General features: G+C 41.8%; 2 protein-coding genes across 7 annotated transcripts in view; both read left to right on the top strand.

Annotated features, from left to right (window-relative positions):
- Window positions 1-120: 120 nt before the first annotated feature.
- CCT6A (chaperonin containing TCP1 subunit 6A) lies at window positions 121-11,680 on the top strand. Of its 4 annotated transcripts, XM_021718636.1 has the most exons (15): window positions 211-305; window positions 399-412; window positions 848-911; window positions 2,947-3,081; window positions 3,909-4,082; window positions 4,519-4,622; window positions 6,019-6,129; window positions 6,392-6,551; window positions 6,649-6,731; window positions 8,258-8,354; window positions 8,668-8,815; window positions 9,245-9,378; window positions 9,896-9,998; window positions 10,926-10,998; window positions 11,276-11,680. In XM_021718636.1, exons 1-15 carry the CDS (start codon window positions 276-278, stop codon window positions 11,346-11,348), a joined length of 1,503 nt encoding a protein of 500 aa, XP_021574311.1. In that variant the 5' UTR covers window positions 211-275; the 3' UTR covers window positions 11,349-11,680. The 4 variants fall into 4 exon arrangements, with proteins under 4 accessions (XP_008068388.1, XP_021574314.1, XP_021574313.1 ...); XM_008070197.1 differs by having other exon boundaries at window positions 121-412; XM_021718639.1 differs by lacking the exon at window positions 2,947-3,081 and having other exon boundaries at window positions 121-412.
- Window positions 11,681-12,687: 1,007 nt separating this feature from the next.
- The window catches only part of SUMF2 (sulfatase modifying factor 2), a 14,969-nt gene continuing 7,260 nt past the window's right edge, over window positions 12,688-20,396 (top strand). Inside the window, exons 1-5 of one of the 3 annotated variants that reach the window (XM_008070194.2) lie at window positions 12,688-12,742; window positions 14,315-14,471; window positions 18,999-19,113; window positions 19,690-19,734; window positions 20,098-20,248. In XM_008070194.2, the coding sequence (XP_008068385.1) occupies window positions 12,688-12,742; window positions 14,315-14,471; window positions 18,999-19,113; window positions 19,690-19,734; window positions 20,098-20,248 (523 nt within the window). The remainder of the gene's footprint in view (window positions 12,743-14,314; window positions 14,472-18,998; window positions 19,114-19,689; window positions 19,735-20,097; window positions 20,249-20,396) is intronic. The other 2 variants (XM_021718640.1, XM_021718641.1) reach the window with 2 other exon arrangements.

Below are 20,396 nucleotides of genomic sequence, written 5' to 3'. Positions count from 1 at the left end.
GGACCCGAGCAGGCCGCGCCGCCGGAACTCTAAAGCTCAGGGCCCAGTGGGGACAGGTTCCTCCCGGGCGCCACGGCGCCGCGGCGCGAGGGGCGGGGCCGTCGGCAGCCAATGAGCGGGCGCCCGCCCACCCGCGGCCCAGTGGCGGCGGCGCGCGGGCACGCTGGGGGCGGGCCGAGCGCGCCCGACTTTTCCAGAAGACCCGGAGAGCGCCTCGCGGCCACGCCGAGCCGGCTCCGCGCCGCGTCTCCTCCTCTTTCTCTGCCGGAGCAGCCATGGCGGCGGTGAAGACGCTGAACCCCAAGGCCGAGGTGGCCCGAGCCCAGGCAGCGCTGGCGGTCAACATCAGCGCCGCACGGGGGCTGCAGGACGTGCTGAGGACCAACCTGGGGCCTAAGGGCACCATGAAGATGTAAGGCGGGGCTAGGGGGTGGGGGGGTTGCCGGGCGGGCCCAGGGCCGCGCTCCGGAGCCTGCCGCCCCCGGACCTCCGCGCGCGCCCCTGTGGCGTTCTTCCTCGCATCCCCCCGGGTGGGTCCCCGGTCCCGAGTCTCGCGCGGAGCCCCTCTGCCCGCCGACCACTTCCTCTCGCGTCGACGCCGTCTCCGTGGAGGACAAAGCTGCCCTCGTGGGCGGCGCTCCCCGCCCTCGGGGACTCCCGGCCACGCCGAGGATTCCGGAGTTGGGGGGTGGGGAGGGCGTCTCGGCACCGGTCCGCCCCCCGGGAGGAGGTAGCCGACCCCGTGACCCTGGCTGTCTAGGATCTGGAAAGAGCCCGGTTTTTATGGGACTCTTAATTCGGTTTTCGTTGGAAAAGTCACGCTCATTCATTTCTGCCCATTGAACAGGCTTGTTTCTGGTGCGGGAGACATCAAGCTCACGAAAGACGGCAATGTGCTGCTTCATGAAATGGTGAGATGCTAGCTCGGAAGGGACCCACGTGTCGTAGTGTATTTGATTTGTAGAAATGTTTTTAGTGTTCTCAAGGTAGGAGAAAGTTATATTCTTCGTGTCTTAGTAGGTAGTCGATCAGAAAAGGAATGTGATCACTGACGGTACAATACATTGAGAAGCCTGGAGTGTGAGAGGCCTGCGTGTAAGCCCCTGCTCTTTTGCCATTCACAGTCTGGGCTAAAGGATGTAATAGTATGTTAAAGCTAGTTGTAAGACAGTTTTTAAAAACTGAGGGCGATTGACACAATCACGTGGGCAAAATGCAGCAGCAGAGCGATGGTTTTTCTCTTTTTCAAACAGTGAATTATCTGTTACAACTCACTTGCAGCTGGAGGGTAGATAAAATCCCTTGGTGTCAACATTTTTAAAATCCCAGGGATCAAGAACATGAGATTATGGAGGGGAACATCTCGTTTGCTTATCCCTAAATTTCCAAAACCTAGCAGTTCAAATCCAGGAAAAGGAAATGACTTGACTCTGATTTGAGTTCTGAATAAAATTTAGGGTTTTGATAGTGGTATACCATGCCATCAACATCCAGGTATTCATAAATATGTTCTGTAAAGACTAGCTAACCTAGGTGTAGTTTTTGCTTGTAGTAGGCTAAGTGGTGGCCTGTGCTAGTAGAGAACAAGTGGAGCCATAGTTAATTGATGTCAGAAAAGCCGTATCTGTGTGGCTTTTTAATTTTATTTGGCTTTTATTATAAAATAAAATACAGAGATGCACATTAAGCATTTGCAGTTTGACAATTAATTATGAAGTGAACACATGCAGCCACTACCTTAGCTAAGAAATAAATCATTGCCATCATCTCAGAAGTCCCCACCCCCTTAGGCCTCTCTTCAATCTCCTGAGGTCTATTTTTCAGTTTTTTTCTTTGAAAATTTCACACCTGCAAAAAAGTTGGGAAAGTAGAATAGTCGTATGCCTTTTACCTGAATTCATCAATTATTTACATGTTGCTTATTTCATTTCTATTGTCCCCGTGAATTACTTGAAGGTGAGTTGCAGACGTGCCATTTTACCTCTGAATTACTCTTCGTGAGCTAGAACATTTATTCTTCCACATTGTCACAGTGTCATGATCATACTTAATAACATTGATGACATTATACAGTCCATACACAATTGTCCCTTCAAGTGTTCTTTATTCTAGCTGTTTGCTGCTATTTCCCCATGTCCAGTAGAAAAATGTTCATAATCTGACATTAGCCTGTTATAATATGACACTGAGACCTAAACGGTATCACCTGCATAGTTTTTTTCCAAAAATATTTGACATTGGCAGTTTAGGTAATGAGAGAGTCTATAGACTGGCCTAGAATCTGAAAAATTGTCAGTGACCCCGAAGAGGACAAAAAGGCTGAGATAGTGTTCTAGATTAAAGAAGAATAAAGAGACAAAAACCAAATGCACTGTGGGAGCCTTGTTTGGATCTTTTGTAGTTAAGACTCTGGGGCGACCTTGGAGACATGGTGAATATCCTGTTCTTTTAAAACCTTTCCACACAGGGATTTAGCATCCACGATGACGTATGCTAAGAAGACTGTTTTTCCTTTTTAATTATTTGGTCAGTGCCAAGTAATATTGGAGGCTGCTGGGCTTTCATTTTAGAAGGTACCTGACTTATTCTCACAAGAGCCCTGCACTTGTCATAAAGGGGCATGGGTGTAAAATTGCATGTTACTGTTGACTTGTTAGCTCTGTCATCTTAAGTGGACCTTAATTCAGCATCATGCTTCCTTATCTGTAAAGTGGAGATAATCTGGGGTGTACATTTACACACAAAAATGTTTCAGTCATTATAACTGTATGTGTAAAGTAGCTAACTGTGACTTTTTTTAATCAAAGTATTAATGTTGCCAAACATTTGGGCAGTATTTTCAAGTAGATATCACTTAAAGAGGTACTTCATGCATTTTGTTTGTGGTATATTTGGACTGCTTCATTTCAGGTTTTTTAAAGTGATTCATTCTTTTTCTGCTTTCAGCAAATTCAGCACCCAACAGCCTCCTTAATAGCAAAAGTAGCAACAGCCCAGGATGACATAACTGGTGATGGTACTACTTCCAATGTCCTAATCATTGGAGAGCTACTGAAACAGGCGGATCTCTACATTTCTGAAGTATACATAGCTCTTTTGTTTTTGTGGCATTTTATTATGTATAGAAAGTGTCTGATAATCATTTATACAAATGTGTTAATAGCTGATGCCATACAGTAGAGTCGGAGCTTAAGTCTGGGTACCTGGGTATTTATCCTGGTGTGACAAAAATTATTTGGGATTTTGGACAGGTTATGGAACTTTCTTTGGTCTTTAAAAAAAAATCTTTTTTAACAAGCTGCATTGCATATATGATTTATATCTGTCTCTATAACATAGATTAAAAATTTAGATCTAAAAATGGAATGTTTGGTGCTGGGCATAATTTATTTATTGGAAAGAAGCCACCAAAAGCTTACATTTAAGTGAGAATTCCACAACTTTTTAGCCCCAAATACCAAACCTCAATGAGTACTAATCCACTGTCAGAAAGAATTTCCTGGGAAAAGAAAGCAAACACTTATTCTTTGTTGAATATTTTTATTAGTAAATTATGTGAATTAGTTTCAGATTATCTATAGAAAAAATAAATTCCTACTGCCTACAAATCGTTAGGATACAGTTTTGGGGTTTGACATTATTGCTGGTGATTTGCACAGTGAACACCCAAGTGTGCTTTATAGTTCCCTTGGCTTTGACCCTGTGCTAGAGCAATACCTGTTCTTCTCCTCTGCATTGAAAGGAGTATTTATCCTTTTAAGTGTATTCAGAAAGCCAGTACATTATATCACCTTAATTGTATAAAAAGTGTGAATGATCCAGAATATCCTTCAAAATTATCTGAACTTTATCATGAAATATAGCTGCACATAATTGAAGATACAAATGTAATTGTGAGTTTATGATAGGGTCTTCATCCCAGAATAATCACTGAGGGATTTGAAGCTGCAAAGGAAAAGGCCCTTCAGTTTTTGGAACAAGTCAAAGTAAGCAAAGAGATGGACAGAGAAACACTTATAGATGTGGCCAGAACATCACTTCGTACTAAAGTTCATGCTGAACTTGCAGATGTCTTAACTGAGGTATGATAATTTTCATATGTGTCTGGTATAAAACATCTATGTAGAAAATTCCTGATAGTAGAAATATAAGTATACTTAGCAGTTCCAGTCATAATAATCATAATCATATCTAACCATAATCGTATCTAGGTCTTTACAATATCATACTGTGTAAAATAAGTAGGTTTGTTTTTATGGCGGTGATACCTAATCTTTGTCTCCAAAAAGTAAAATGAGGGAATTCAAATAATGGTATACCTGACCCAGTTGTAAAAGTATAATTGGAGCTTTCATTAAAAGTTTTCTAAAATGGAGATTTTGTTATTAGAAGGTACCCAGTTATCAGTATTTTTAATAAAACAGCAGTGAGGTAGTATTAGACTTCTGAAAAAAAAGCGACTGAAGTGCTTTGACCTCTGCAAATTGAATGTATTTAATGGTTAATCTCCTATTGCAGGCTGTAGTGGACTCTATTTTGGCCATTAAAAAACAAGATGAACCTATTGACCTCTTCATGGTTGAGATCATGGAAATGAAACATAAATCTGAAACTGATACAAGGTAGGTAGTAGAATAGTATGAACTAATAAAGTGTGTTTATAAATGCTTCATAGCTTTGTGTAATACATATTTTTGGTAGTTTTTTATGTAAGTATTCATATGTGTATTTTTCTGTGATGTTATGATTACACATACTGGTTTTTGTTCACGGTCCCTGGTTCAAAACTCTTATATATGGCCCATTACAGTCTTTTATTACAACGTTGGAAACAGAATGTCTCTGATCTCCTGCCCCCCTTTTTCCTGCCTTAAGGCAGGACTCTAGTCTTCCTCTGCCTTCTGATTGTGGGCTTTAGGACCTTCCCCAGAGAGGGTACTGCCCCATACTTGTGGGGAAGGAATGCTGACATCATGAAGCTTCCATCAAAGACCAAGAGGATTGGGTTCAGAGGGCTTCCAGAGAGCTGGACGTGTGAAGGCTCCTGGAGGGTGGTGTCCAGGGAGGGCATGGAAATTGCACACTCCTCCTTCAGTGCTTTGTCCTACGAATCTCTTCACCTATATCCTTTGCGATAAACCAGCAAATATTCTTTATAGTGAAAAACTAAATGTGTTTCTCTGAGTTACATGAACTGCTCCAGCAAGTTAAACCCATAGAAAGGGGGTTGTGGGTACCCCAACTTGAAACTGGTCAGTCAGAAGTTCCAGTGGCCCAGACTTGTGACTGGTGTGGGGAGCAGGGGCTGTCTTGTGGACGGAGCCCTCACCCTGTGGGATCTCATTCTTCATCCATGTAGTGTCCGAGTTGACTAGGAAGATACCTAGCTAGTGTCTGCTGCTTGGTGTGGAGAGGAACCCTTGCATTTGGTCACAGAAGTCTTCTGTTTTGTTTGTTGTGGTGTGAGAACAGGAAAGACATGATTAGAGAGTTGTTCCATAAAGCATCCAATGATATAAATTGAATACATTGCTAAGTGAGTATTATATTTACCCTTAACAATATTTTCTCTTAAAATAGGGTTTGAATGTTACACTATATTCATAGTCAGAATGATTCTGAAAAAATACATTAGTCATTCAGTATTTATTCAACTGCTGGATACAAAGCATAATGGGTGGTTGCTGAAAATTTTTTAAAAAATTGTTTTCAAACCTATTTAGAAAACTTATTTTTAAAGGGGGTGATCACATTTGATAGCCTACCAGTTGAGACTGTCTCTAGAATTTTCTGCACAAGATGGGGTTGTTACTTTTATTTGAATGGTTTGTCATCTCCTGTAATAATTCTTTTCACAGTTTACCTGCCTAGGTTTCACCCAAAAGTCTTCTTCAAGTAATAAAGCTGACTGTGTGAAAACTAGCAATGCAGTCTCAATTCAGTGTTGATTTTGTTAATATTTAATTGTACCCTCATTTGGAAATCCTTAGCAATATAATGTTTTGTATGTTTTAACAGCTTAATCAGAGGGCTTGTTTTGGACCATGGAGCACGGCATCCGGATATGAAGAAAAGAGTGGAAGATGCATATATCCTCACATGCAATGTGTCATTAGAGTATGAAAAAACGTGAGTTTATGGCCCATAACAATGGGATACAGGAATGGAGGAGCTTTTTACTTTGGGCAAGTCACTTTTTTGTGAAACTCGGTTTCCCATTGTAGGAACAGTGCCTCGGTTTGGTTTGGGAGATTTATTGGAAACAACCTCTGAAAATGTACAAGGGGCAGGATTGGAGCTCAGTGTTTTATTTGAAATCTTAAGGCTAATCCAGTTTTAGAGCTATCTTTTAAAAATTAACATTTTTTTCTTTGTAACTTTTTTTTGATAGAGAGGTGAATTCTGGCTTTTTTTACAAGAGTGCGGAAGAGAGGGAAAAACTAGTAAAAGCTGAAAGAAAATTCATTGAAGATAGAGTTAAAAAAATAATAGAACTGAAAAAGAAAGTCTGTGGTGATTCAGATAAAGGATTTGTTGTTATTAATCAAAAGGTAAGAATGAAAATTTTATTTTTAAACTAAGTGATACGTATCATCCTTTTATTTTAAAGGTAAAAGATGTTGAAACTAATTTTCATTTTTATTATAGGGAATTGACCCCTTTTCCTTAGATGCTCTTGCAAAAGAAGGCATAGTAGCTCTGCGCAGAGCTAAAAGGAGAAATATGGAGAGGTATGTATAGCAGATTTATCTGAGTAATATGACTTATTTTGCAAGTGAATTGGGATTATTCCACTTCCCCTTTATTTTATTTGTGGATTTTTCTTCCCCTAGAGTCTGCCTATGCTCGACCTCTCACCCAGGCTAGAGTGCAGTGGCATAATCATAGCTTATTGCTGCCTCAAACTCCTGGACTCAAGCAGTCCTCCCACTTCAGCCTGAGTAGCTGGGACTACAGGTGTGTGCTGCCAAGCCCAGCCAATTTTTTATGCTTTGTTGAGATGAGGTCTTGCTATGTTGTCCAGGCTAGTCTCGAACTCCTGGCCTCATCTCGGCCTCCCAAAATGCTGGGATTGCAGATGCGAGCTGCCATTCCTGGAAGTGTATAATTCAGTGATCTTAACTACATTCACGTTATTGTGCAGCCATCACTAATATCTATCTCCAGAATTTTTTAATCATCCCAAGCTGAAACTCTGTACCCATTAAACAGTCACTCTCCATTTTTCTCTCCCCCCAGCCCTTTGTAAACACTGTTTTAACTTTTTTGTCTCTGAATTTGGTATTCCACATAAGTAGAATTATACGATTATTTGTTCTTTTGTGTCTGGCTTACTTCACTTAGCATAGTGTTTTCAATGTTTATGTAACATTCCTTTTTTTTTTTTTGAGTTGGAGTCTCACTCTGTCGCCCAGACTGGAGTGCAGTGGCCGCTCCTGGCCACCGCAGCCTCAACCTGCTGGGCTCCGGCGATCCTTCCGCCTCAGCCTTTTCAAGTAGCCGGAATTACAGGCATGCGCTACCACGCCTGGCTGATTTTTTGATTTATTGTAGAGATGAGGTCTCGCTGCCCAGGCGGGTCTCGAACCCGCGGGCTCAGGCAATCCACTCACCTCAGCTTCCCAAAGGCGCAGGATTACAGGCTGAGCCACCAAGCCCGGCTAACATTCCATTTGTAAAGTTGAATAATACTCCATTGTATGTAGGCACCACATTCAGTTTATCTGTTGATGGACATTTGGGTTGTTTCTGCCTTCTGACTATTGTGAATAATGCTGCTATGAACATTAGTATATACTTGCTTTATTGTTAAATCATGGCAGTAGACAATATCTAGCACTACAGTGTGTGCATATTGTAGTCCCAGCTACCGGGGAGGCTGAGGTAAAGGGGATTGCTTGAGCCCATGAATCTAAGACCAGCCTGGGCAATATAAGGAGACCTCATCTCAAAAAAAAAACAGACAAAAATCAAGTTTTGGAGAAATCCTTTCTCCCAAGAGCTCACCACAGTAATGAACTCTTGACTATCTTTAGATTTCATTTGTTGACTGGGAGAGTGGTTTAAATGGAGGGTTAGGAGAAAAGACTAGTTTTCAGCTGGTTGGTTCCAAATGGAAAGGATTAGGTTAAAGTACATTTTACAATATAATTTGAGTGTGTAATTCTGAAAAATTACTTACTAAAACTTAGTAGTCTTCTCTTTGAGCATAACTGGTAACATTGTTTATATATCTTCCTTAAAACTAATATTTCAGGTTGACTCTTGCTTGTGGTGGGGTAGCTCTAAATTCTTTTGATGACTTGAATCCTGACTGCTTGGGACATGCAGGACTTGTCTATGAATATACATTGGTAAGTGTATTTTCTTCCTCCTGAAGGTAACAGTTCTTTTTTAGTTCATGGATTCTTTGGTGGAAAAACTAATTGAAATTCGGGATCAGGTTTTTCTTTGTTTACATTTTGATGGTTTACATATAGTAATGACAAGCCATTGATGGGGAAAACTATATTCTTTTGTATGTGATTTTTCAAAAAGAAATAGTTTTGCTTTATGTGATCAATGTTGTTCCCTATTATGCTGCTTGTTCCTTCCATAAGCCCCCTTTTCTTCACTTTTTGCACAACCAAATCCTGTTTTTTAAAATAATATTTCTTCTACACATAGGGAGAAGAGAAGTTCACCTTTATTGAGAAATGTAACAATCCTCGTTCTGTCACATTATTGGTCAAAGGACCAAATAAGCACACACTCACTCAAATCAAAGATGCAATAAGAGATGGCTTGAGGGCTGTCAAAAATGCTGTTGATGATGGTAAGATGCCCATCATATTTAAATTGTATTCTGTTGGTATGAAAGGCATGGCAGAATACTGTGTTCTTTCATCAGTAGTTTACACAGCCAGACACCATGCAAAAGTAGTCTTCCCTTTAAAATGACTGGTGGTATGCTAAGTTTTTCCAGAGCATATCATTACTAAAGGCGATTACAAACAAATGAACTAATACTGATAGCTTGAAAGAGCTACCAGTTGCAAGTTAAACTGGAAATGTATTGGCAGTTTATTGTTGTGTCATTCTGTTGTCAGATGATAGTTGCTTTCAAATGCAGTATTTAAATTGTCAAAGTAAGCTTGCAAGACCTGAATGACTTTCGTATGTATGTTTGTTTTCTTATAGTTGGTTCTACAGTGGATTTTTTTTTTTGGTCGCTTAGCATTTCTGTTCTTTCCCTCTGCAACAGGCTGTGTGGTTCCAGGGGCTGGTGCAGTGGAAGTGGCGATGGCAGAAGCCCTGAGGAAGTATAAACCCAGTGTAAAGGGCAGGGCCCAACTCGGAGTCCAGGCGTTTGCTGACGCGTTGCTCATTATCCCCAAGGTTTGAGCATTTAACGGTTTTCTCAGCTACAACAAAATGGTTCAGCTCGATCAACTTTTTTTGACAGTGTAGGTTTTTCTTATTATGTGAATTTTGGATCAGCAAATTTGATCATTTTGTTTCCTGACTCTAAAACAGGTATTCCTCATCATCTAAATATATTTTGTTCCTTTGGGAGGCCTGAGTAGCTGAAGTTTCAAATGGCAAGAGATAAGAAAAGTTTCAGTAACGGTTATACTTTAGTTCAAACTTGCTTTTTGTTTTAGTTAAACTGATGAACATCATTTTTTTCTATTGTATGCACATTTGGAGATGTAGTTTATGATCAGTGAACTGCTGGACTTGGGGGTAAATTAGTGAGTTGTTCAGTAACTTGTGTCTGGTTATTCTCTGAAGGGCTCATAATGTTCTGTCTTCATTCGGTAAGGATTTATTTAAATTAGAAGTGCTGTTCATTTATTGTATACTTAACTATCTTAGTTTCTGTCTTCTCAGTAATTAAATTTGTTTACTTTAGGTTCTTGCTCAGAACTCTGGTTTTGACCTTCAGGAAACATTAGTTAAAATTCAAGCAGAACATTCAGAATCAGGTCAACTTGTGGGTGTGGACTTGAACACAGGTAAGAGAAGGATGAAACTATTTTCTAAAGAGAATTAGATAATACGCATGAGGTAAAGCTATGAAAGATAAAAAGTAAGAGCAGAATAATCTTTTGTTGCTTTGCAGTTTGACACCAGTACTATCAGGGAACACTGAATTTTAAAGTGAATTAAAATACAATATAAAAATGGAATGGCTAGATACAGTAATTAAGGGAATGGAGTAGACTTGCATACTTTCAGAGTACAGATTTGTTGGAGATGTTGAGTGGTGATAGATGGTTCAGGTTAATTTTGAAGAATTTTCATATACATTTGCCTTATACAGTTCTTTAAATCGGGAACTTGGGTAAGAAAAAAATATTTTCAGTGATTATATTCATGGGTATGGAAAAGCTGTAAGACAGCAAATAGTGCCAGAAAAGCGAACTGAGAAATCTAATGAAATGATTGTAGCCCCTGTCCTAGATAGCTGTTACAACACAAATTATAAAATTACAAAAAAGTAGAAGACAGATATATCTGTGCAATATGTGCAAGACCTATTGTGTCAGCATTGTTAATTTAATAGAAAAGTTTTCTGGAATGAGGGAAATGATAAGCCCATTTGAACCAGATTATAGTTCAAGTGCTGTACTTTAGTATGGATAAACAGAGATATATCCAGAAGAACAGAGAAATGTTCAAACGTTTGGTAACCAAAGAGTACCAGATCACACTTGAAGTTTTCTACGTGGGAGTCAGCCAGTCATCAAAGATTTTGTGCACAGGATTGATGACTTGGAGTGGAAAACTGGACTAATAGAGAAGCTTTGAATTCTCATAGTTAATACTGGAGGAAATGAGTAATCGGTAATAAGCAAAGCAGCACATCAAAATACTGTTCTTAAAGACAGATCTAATCTTATGACCTACTCTTAATTTAAGAAGACTTGGTTCCTTTTCAGGTGAGCCAATGGTAGCAGCAGAAGTAGGCGTATGGGATAACTATTGTGTAAAGAAACAGCTTCTTCACTCTTGGTAAGCTTGGGAAAACCAAAACTAAAAGTAACCTTTAGGGAATCATACTCTTCATTTGGAATGTTCTGTGTTACTTGCTCTTTTTCCCATAAATAATGTGATCAATTGGAAGTATAGAAGCGTAATTGTTCCTTTATGTGAATAGGGGAAAGGAGAAATTTGATTGGATGTAATATACTGGGTATAATTATATTGGATGTACAGCTTAGTTGGAAATGGGAAGTTGAGTTAAATTAAAGTTTAAATCATCTGAACCATGTAATTTTCCTCCTTTCAGCACTGTGATTGCCACCAACATTCTCTTGGTTGATGAGATCATGCGTGCTGGAATGTCTTCTCTGAAAGGCTGAATTGAAGCTTCCCTTGTATCTGACTCTCGAAGACTCTACACAGTGATCCTGAGGAATACAGTTGTGGAATTTTCGTCCAAGCTGCAAATGATTTTCAAAGGAATTTTCGTGTCCTATATGAAAAAAAGGAGAGAACAATAATGGCACCTATTCAAATTCTGAAGTTCTGAAATTATAATTACAGTATTTTTTTAATTGCACTGAAGTAGACATACATAAGCAGGACCTTTTTACCCAGTGAACAGGATGTTTTGCTTAGCTGCAGTGACATAAGTACTTATGTGTTAGATAAGCATATGTTATCTACCTTGTTATTAAATATTCCTTGGAAAACAAATTTTAATCGTTTAATAATTTTTTGTAGAGATAAGGGTCTTGCTGTGTTGCCCAGGCTGGTCTTGAACTCCTGGGCTGGGCAAGCTCAAGCAATCTTCCCACCTTAACCTCCAGTAGCACTGGGATTATAGGTGTAAGTCACTGCACCTGACCTAAGAATTTCTAATGTGGATATATTTTAAATGAGCTAAAGATGCCCTATTAAGCATTTAAGCTTAAAGTGTTTATGCCCATATAAAATCACTTAAGTAATTTAAGATTTTGAAGGTGTCCCTGTTTCCCTAGTATAAATTTCTATGAGTAAGAGTTCTTGGATCAGTTGGGCTTCTCAAATTTTTGAAATAGCTTTGCTAAAATGCTCCCCCAGAAAAATTGTAGAGGCTAGGAAGAGGGGCAAAGGAGTTGGGAGCTCTGCAAGTATAAAGTGGCAAAAATAGAAGAGGATGGGTAAAAAGGTGGCTGAAAGGCTAAGGGCTAGGGTTATTGGGTGAAATACGAGATTTTTAGACTAGTCATATTTTAAAGCTTCTGAACTTCTTGCTTATGCAAAATACCCATTCCGAACACTCTGGTGTCATTTTCTCACTTAAATTGCTGTTCTCTCTTACGTGTTTCCATGAGATTGTTCTACAGTAGGTGTATCTGCAGTCCTTGAAGGCAAAGTTGTGTGTTACTGAGCTCTGTATTTTGAGGGCTTAGCAGTTGCCTACAGTGAGTGTACAATAAATGTTAAGTGGAAACCTCTTCTCTGGTCTTGCGATGGTACAACAAAAGCGATGTCAATACAAATAGAAATGTATCTGTCTGAAAATGCGAAAAGCCGCGGGAGACTGGTCTTTACCAGCTCCGCGTCTGGCTGCAGTCCTTGATCTGGCGTGCTGGGCGGGCGCGGGGTGCGCATGCGCGGGCAGGGACCGACCTGCGTAGCGCGCGCGGGCGCGGGCGCGGGCGCGTGCGCGGCAGGGCCGCGTGGTGTGCGTTCCCTGCCTGTCCTGCCGCCGGCATGGGGGTCTCGCTGTCGCTCCGGTCGCTGCTGCTCAGCGCGTGGCTCTCCCTAGGTCAGTGTGCTGGCCTGCCCGCCTCCAGCTGGCGCCACTTGTCCCAGGAGGTACCGAGAAGTCCCGGGAGGGTTGCGGCAGCACACCCTGGCAGGGCCAGACCGCGGCCCCGCTGCCCGCTTCCTGGATGGGCTGGGAGTGGCCGCGGCGCCTCCCAGAGGCGGCCGACTTGGGGAGGTGCCCAACAGCTTGAGAACCTCGCCGTTTCTTTGCTTTTAACTTCTTGTCTGGGAATCTTGCGAACGTAAGAAAGTAAAGAGAGTATAGCGACACCCGCTCCCCTCCTCGCCACGTACTCGTCACCCGGCCGTAAGCCGCCGGTTTGTGGCCAGTCTTGCTCCTTGGGAATCCCACTTTCCGCTCTCTTCAGGAGCCATTTCAAGGTGAATCCAGGCATCGTAAATTTTTAATCGGAAAAAGTTCATCTTGAATAGTCACGAGAGAAATCACGAAAAACAAAAATACCATTTCCCACCTAAAAAGTTGAGAGTACCTCAGGTTGTCCAGGTTCGTCTATTATCTCACAAATGTTTTATTTTAGTTTGCTGGTCGGATTAGGGTCAAAATAAAGTTGATACATTGCAGTTGTATGTTGGTGCTTAATTCCCTTCTAATGTGGGATTTCCCTGCTTGCTCCTTTTTTTCCCTTGCAATTTATCTGTTGAAGGAATGGGTGAAATCAGTGTGAATGTGTCAGAATGAGAAGTGAGCCAAAGATAGGATCCCGAGGAACGCCCAAAGGCCTGGACTCTGCCTTTAAGGAACTTATAGTGCTTAGACATTCCTTCTCGGAAACAACACCATGAAATGGTACATCAACCAGTGAAGTATGGCCTATTGGAAACAGCACTATAAAGAGGTGTAGATCTAGTCCTGTCTCTTGCTAACCAGCTGTTTTAAATCATTTTCCTTTTCTGGGTCTTAGTTTCCTCCTGTGAAATAAGGAGGTTGAACGAAGGTCCTTTTTATTCTATAATTTTCCGAGGCATTTAAACAAGTTTAAAGGGACTCGTTCAATTATTTGATGATAATCGTTGTGCACTTGTGGTAGGTGCCAAAGACACTGGCAAGATAGATGTAGTTCCTTCCCTCCTGGAGCATAAGATAAAATAGTGAGAATTATTAAGAATTGATAAGAGTTCAATAAGTGGAGAGGAAGAGACAAAAAAAAAAAAAAAACCAGCATGAGCAAAAGTATGGGAAGAAAGTACTAGATGTATTTTATGATAGAGTGTCTAGATTTACCTAACTGGGGCAAAGGGTTATATAGAAGAATAAAGAGGTAAGTGAAACCTATCATTTGTTCAACATTTCACATGTAGTTTTAATTCATGCAACGGCTGCCTAAGAGATAGTTAGATGTTATCCCCGTTCTATGGATGAAGAAGTTGAATCTCAGATTGAGTAATTTGTCAAAGATCTCCCAGAAAATTAAGTGGCAGAACAAGAATTTAAAGGCAGATGTTTAAACCTCTATGTTTTGTTTTGTTATCCCATTATGAGTAACACATATAATCCAAATATTGCCACTTTTTTTTTAGATGCATGTATTGCTTTCCTTTTTCTCTGCAGGGAATGGACAGGCTACTAGTATGGTCCAGCTACCAGGTGGGAGATTTCTGATGGGAACAAATTCTCCAGATGGCAGAGATGGTGAAGGACCTGTCCGGGAAGTGACAGTAAAACCCTTTGCTATTGACATATTTCCTATCACCAACAAGGAGTTCAGGTATATCAGATGTTCTTCCAGGAGGAATAAATGCCGTTTGTAATCTCTTTCTTAATACCTAAAGGGATATGAGCTTGTTCTCTATCACATATTGTCTTTACAGTGGGATAAGTATTATTTATGTTATTCAGATAAGTATTTATGATACTGTGGGATAAGTATTATTTATGTTATTCAGATAAAGAATCTGAAGCCCAAAGAAGTGTAACTGACTTTCTCAGTTAGTGGACAAGCTGGGCCTAGAACTCAAATCCTGACTCTTGAGCCAGTGCATTTTTCATTACACTGAGCATAGTACTGACAAATAAAAGCAAAAGTCAGACACTCAATAGAAACCTCTTCTACAGTGAGGGAGAGATTGAAAGAAGGGTCATACTAGGGAATTTGAGTTTCTCAAGTTCCCTTTATATTTGTTGAGGGAAATGGCATTATTTTAGGAGTCACACGTTGTTCCAACTCAGTCTAAGAAGCCATGTTGAGCTGTGTTGGTTTTCCCGAGACCATATGCTTTGAGTAGGCTAAAGTGAAAAATAATCCAGAAAATATCTGTAACTTAACCTTCAGATGATATAGGGGGAAATATATACTGGGGGTGCCAAGAAAACGTACACACATTTTAAGTGATACTATCTATGTATCACTTTTGGAAGTTGAATTGAATTATGGTAGCAATGTGTAGTATGATGTTCGCTCAAAAGATGATGTTAATCAAATGAATGCTAGCGTCGCTAAGGGACAGGCAGGACAGTCAAAGAAAATGGCGGAAGCACAGTTGTCATTCGAGGAACACAAAGCCATTTTGAAGTGGTATTTGAAATTCGAGAACAGGCTGGGCTTGGTGGCTCAGCCTGTAATCCCAGCACTTTGGGGAGGCCGAGGTGAGTGGATTACCTGAGCCCGCAGGTTCGAGACCCGCCTGGGCAACTTGTCAAGACCTCATCTCTACAATAAATCAAAAATTAGCTGGGTGTGGTAGCATGCGCCTGTAGTTCCAGCTACTTGGAAGGCTGAGGCGGAAGGATCACCGGAGCTCAGCAGGTCGAGGCTGCGGTGGCCGGCTCGCGGCCACTGCACTCCAGTCTGGGCGACAGAGTGAGACTCCAACTCAAAAAAAAAAAAAGAAAGAAATTCAAGAACAGTTTGGAAGTACGGCAACAATGGAGGCGTGAGCATACAACAGAATATCCAACACACCTAACAATCGCACACATTTGTGGTAAGGTCGAGACACATGGTAATGTGTGTAATGTGCATGAGGGAAGATCCGGAAGGCCTTGCACAGCAACAAGCCCTAGTTGCCGTAATCAGAAATGTCTGGATGCTGATGGTCACCACTTTGAGCACCTCTTATAATTGTAGAAGTCAAATGTGACTTGTATTCCTATTTTGCTATCGGTATCTATTGAGTATTACAATTGCAATACAGTTTTTTACTTTCTTAAAATGTGTATATATTTTTTTGGCACCACGTGTATGTGTAGAGAGAGTGAGAAAGAGAGATGTATTGGGGGGGTTGGAAGGATGGGTACAGACAAAGCAAATGTGAGAGTTGATTTAAGTGTTCTATATGTGGGCTTAAACATTTTAAAGATAAAAAGTTGCAGGGAGCCGGGCTCGGTGGCTCAGCCTGTAATCCCGCGCCTTGGGAGGCTGAGGTGAATGGATTGCCTGAGCCTGCGGGTTCGGGACCTGCATAGGCAACTTGGCGAGACCTCATCTCTACAATAAATCAAAAAATTAGCCGGGCATGGTACCGCACACCTGTAATTCCAGCTGCTTGAAAGGCTGAGGTGGAAGGATCGCCGGAGCTCCAGCAGGTCGAGGCTGCAGTGGCCGGGGACGGCCACTGCACTCCAGTCTGGGCGACAGAGTGAGACTCCAACTCAAAAAAAAAAAAAAAGAAGTTGCAGGGAAAAATTGATTCAGGAGACAGACTGAAGGAAACGTAAGGATTGTTGGTATATGCCTCATACCCTTTGACCTAGTTATTCTACTCTAGCAATTTGTCTTTTTTGTGTGTTTTTTTTTCAGGTCAGAGTCTCACTCTGTCACCCAGGCTGGAGTGCAGTGGCACGATCACAGCCACTACACCCTTAATCTCTTTGGCTCAATCTCCTGGGCTACTTTCCAAGTAGCTGGAACCACAGGTTCCCCACACCCAGCTAATATTTTGATTTATTGTAGAGACAAGGTCTCACCAAGTTGCCTAGACTTGTCTTGAACCCCTGGGCTCAGGCAGTCCTCTTGCTTCCAGCTCCCAAAGTGTTGGGATTACAGGCGTGAGCCACTGCGCCCAGCTGGATATTTGTCTCTTATGGAAAAAGCTAAAGGTGTCCAAAACATTTAGCTATAAAGATGACATTGCAGGCTGGGCATGGTAGCTCATGTCTGTAATCCCAGCACTTTGGGAGGCTGAGGCGGGAGGATAACTTGAGCCCAAAAGTTTGAGATCAGCCTCGGCAACATAGTGAAGCCTCGCCTCTACAAAATATCAAAAAATTAGCCAGGCGTGGTAGCACATGCCTACTTGGGAGGCTGAGGCAGAAGGATCCCAGCTACTTGGGAGGCCGAGGCAGAAGGATCATCTGAACCCAGGAAGTCGAGTTAGCTGTGATCTTGCCACTGCACTCTAGTCTGGGCAACAGAATAAGACTCCCAACTCAAAATTTTTTTAAACTTTAAAAACGCAAATACATTTTTTTTAAAGAAGTAACTTACCAAACCTTACATAGGACATGGTCCCATTTTTAAAAACTGTGTATATAGGCTGGGTGTGGTGGCTCACACCTGGAATCCCAGAACTTTGGGAGGCTGAGGTGAGAGGATTGCCTGAGCTCAGGGGTTTTAACCAGCCTGGGCAACATGGTGAGACCTCGTCTCTACAATAAATCAAAAAATTAGCCGGACATGGTGACGCATGCCTGTAGTTCCAGCTACTTGGGAGGCTGAGGTGAAGGATAGTCTGAGCCCAGGAGATTGAGTCTGTGGTGGCCATGGGCATTCCTCTACATGCAGCCTGAGCAACAGAGTGAGACTCCAACTCAAAACAAAACAAAACAAAACAAAAAACCCAAAAGCAAGGATCTAAAGGATGCAACGTTACGTTGCTTGATGGATTTTTGCCCCTGTTTTTGTGACTTCAAAGTGAAAATAATTCCAGGAAAGCACTTGTTAAAGCTGTTTAAAAATCCGTGGGTGGGGGTGGTAGTGGGAGAATCTGGAAGGATATATCTTTTAGTTGGTGTGATAATGGATGATTTTAATTTCTTTTTGCCTATCTACATTTGCTGATTTTTCTAGAATACGATGTACATTGTTTATATGTGCTTTTAAAAAGTAATTGTAACCAGGAAAGTTATTAAAATTGGAGAAGTCACTTTTGATCAGGCTTGTACCATTCACGACAACCAGAAACAGCCAGATAGATAGATGTACGGTATGCATTCTTTTATATTTCAAAGTATGAACTATTATGTGATGGAAATGTGAACTCCAACAGGTTCCTAAACTTTGCTTGGAACCCCATGATTTCTCTCTGTCTCTCTGGTAAAAGATTCTCAAATTGTTGACATGCTCTGGGATTGGTAAGTAGCGTTGCTATGAAACCTCCTGATAACCTTCTCTACTCTCAAGGCCTCTTTGGTGGGTAAGCAGTGTCTTCTCATATCAAAGCCCTGGAACAGAGTACTGTTAGTCCAAGGAAAACAATCCATCTTACCCTGAAATCTGCTTGTTGAAATTTACTAAATCATACCCAACTACAGGAAATCCATTCTAAAATCTCAGTATGGGATTATTATTTGACTCAGTGCCTTTCATCTGTTAAATGGCATTAGGAATGATATTACCTGTTCTGTCTACCTCCTACAATTGTGAGATTAGATACGAGGAAGACCTTTCAGAAAAGAGACCCATTTCCCACCCTTAGATCTCCTGTTTGGCGGCTTTATTCATAATCTGCAAAAACTAGACATAACCAACATGATCTTCAGCTGGTGAGTGTACAAACAAGATATGGTGTATCCATACGATGGATACAATGAAATACTACTCGTCAATAAAAAGAAACAGACTGCTGATAACGGCAACCACATGGATGAATTTCAGAAGCATTTTGCTAAGTGAAAGAAGCCAGATCCAAAAGACTACATACTATATGATTCAACTTATATGATATTCTGGAAGAGGCAAAACTGCAGGGACAAAAAATTGGTCAATGGTTGCAGAGGCACGGGGGAATGTTGAAGGGGTGGCTGATGGAACTATTCTGAATCATGATTATGGTAGTGACTGTATGCTTTGGCAGAACTCAGAGAACTATACACTAAAAAGTAAATTTTACTGTATGTGAATTATGCTCATTTTAAAGAAAATTTTCTCAAGCTTTAGATTAATTCCTTGATGGTCATGAAGACTCTGTGGTGTATGACTTACAGGACAAGGATCTGGAGGTTTCCTGGAGCAGGAGAGGGTAGGGGTGAGGTATGGAACCTTATTAGCTAAGCCAGCTGAAACATCTCTTTGCAGGGAGTTTGTCAGGGAGAAAAAGTACCGGACAGAGGCTGAAATGTTTGGGTGGAGCTTTGTCTTTGAGGACTTCGTCTCCAGTGAGCTAAGAAACAAAGCGACTCAGCAAATGAAGGTGAGAGAACCTGGTCTTACAGCTGAGAGAGTGAGAGTGGGACCTAGAAGGAAAATCCTGTGGGGTCCTCTGGGCCACAACGAAGAATCAGACCTGGGAGCAGGAGGCAGAGAGGAAGCAAGAGAAACCACTCTGGAGAGTCAGGCAGACACACGCCTCTAGGAGGTTAACCCTGAGCTAGTTCTTGTATAGAGAGACTCTGATAAAGGTCCAAATCAAGATCAGGTTCAGGACACTTCCTGAACCAGCAGGAGAACTTTTTTTTTAATTGTAGGGATGAGGTCTCATCAAGTTGGCCAGGCTGGTCTCGAACCCGCGGGCTCAGGCATTCCTCTCATTTTGGCCTCCCAGAGTGCTGGGATTATAGGTGTGAGCCACTGCGCCCAGCCTAGGAGAACATCTTGCCAAGCCTACCTCTAATAAGGGTGCTGAGATGTGACTCTTTAAAGATTCTCGCCGCAATCTCACTTGCATCACCTGAGTTTTGGCCTTAAGCCTCTGTTCTACCTCCTGTGGCTTAGTCAGGAAGGTGCCCTTGCTGGGCCACAGCATGTTGGTCATACTTCTTTTTTGCAGTCTGTTCTCTGGTGGCTTCCAGTAGAAAAGGCATTTTGGAGGCAGGTAAGTGTGGTTCCTCTGCTTTATTTTCTACCCCTACTGACTCTCATTCTGGAGGCCTTGCTTCCCTGTACCCCTTGCATGTCTAGGAATACTGACTTGAAAAAGATGACAGTGGAATTTTAGGGAAATAGCCAAGCAGTCCTGTTCCCTCTGCTCTAATTTTTTTCCCTATTGCCCACCCCATTTCTCCCTTGAGTCTCTCAGTCTCTTTTTCTAACTCTGGACGGGCCTCACTCACCAGGCTTTCTCTTCCAACTTCCTTGCTCCATCTAGTGGTAAAAGCTGAACTAGTCACCCTAAGCCTAGCCTGCTCAGACTTCCATGAATTCCCAGAAACCTGTCTCATTTCACCCCGGCTATCAGCCTGCAGGTCCTGGTTCTGGCATCCGAGAGAGACTGGAGCACCCCGTGGTACACGTGAGCTGGAATGATGCTCGTGCCTACTGTGCTTGGCGGGGAAAACGCCTGCCCACTGAGGAAGAGTGGGAGTTTGCTGCCCGAGGAGGCTTGAAGGGTATGCAGATGACAAGGCGGCTGCCCTTTATTCCTCTCCCCGGGTTGGGAAGGGTCTATGATCCCTAGAGCAGTGCTTCTTTTTTATCTTTATTTTTTATTTTTTTATTTTTTTGAGTTGGAGTCTCACTCTGTCACCCAGACTGGAG

Source organism: Carlito syrichta, unplaced genomic scaffold (assembly GCF_000164805.1).
Source record: "Carlito syrichta isolate Samal-C Ts95f unplaced genomic scaffold, Tarsius_syrichta-2.0.1 Scaffold313183, whole genome shotgun sequence".
NCBI classification, from domain to species: Eukaryota; Metazoa; Chordata; class Mammalia; order Primates; family Tarsiidae; genus Carlito; species Carlito syrichta.
The sequence above is the reverse complement of the archived record's forward strand: the minus strand, read 5'-3'. Positions and strand labels throughout refer to the sequence as shown.

What these genes read in the sequence shown, in the direction of transcription:
- CCT6A (XM_008070197.1), top strand. Translation starts at nt 276, where the DNA reads ATGGCGGCGGTGAAGACGCTGAACCCCAAGGCCGAGGTGGCCCGAGCC. An exon ending in CGGATCTCTACATTTCTGAA is followed by an intron (nt 3,082 to 3,908) that starts GTATACATAGCT and finishes AGTTTATGATAG; the next exon opens with GGTCTTCATCCCAGAATAAT. An exon ending in TCATTAGAGTATGAAAAAAC is followed by an intron (nt 6,130 to 6,391) that starts GTGAGTTTATGG and finishes TTTTTTTGATAG; the next exon opens with AGAGGTGAATTCTGGCTTTT.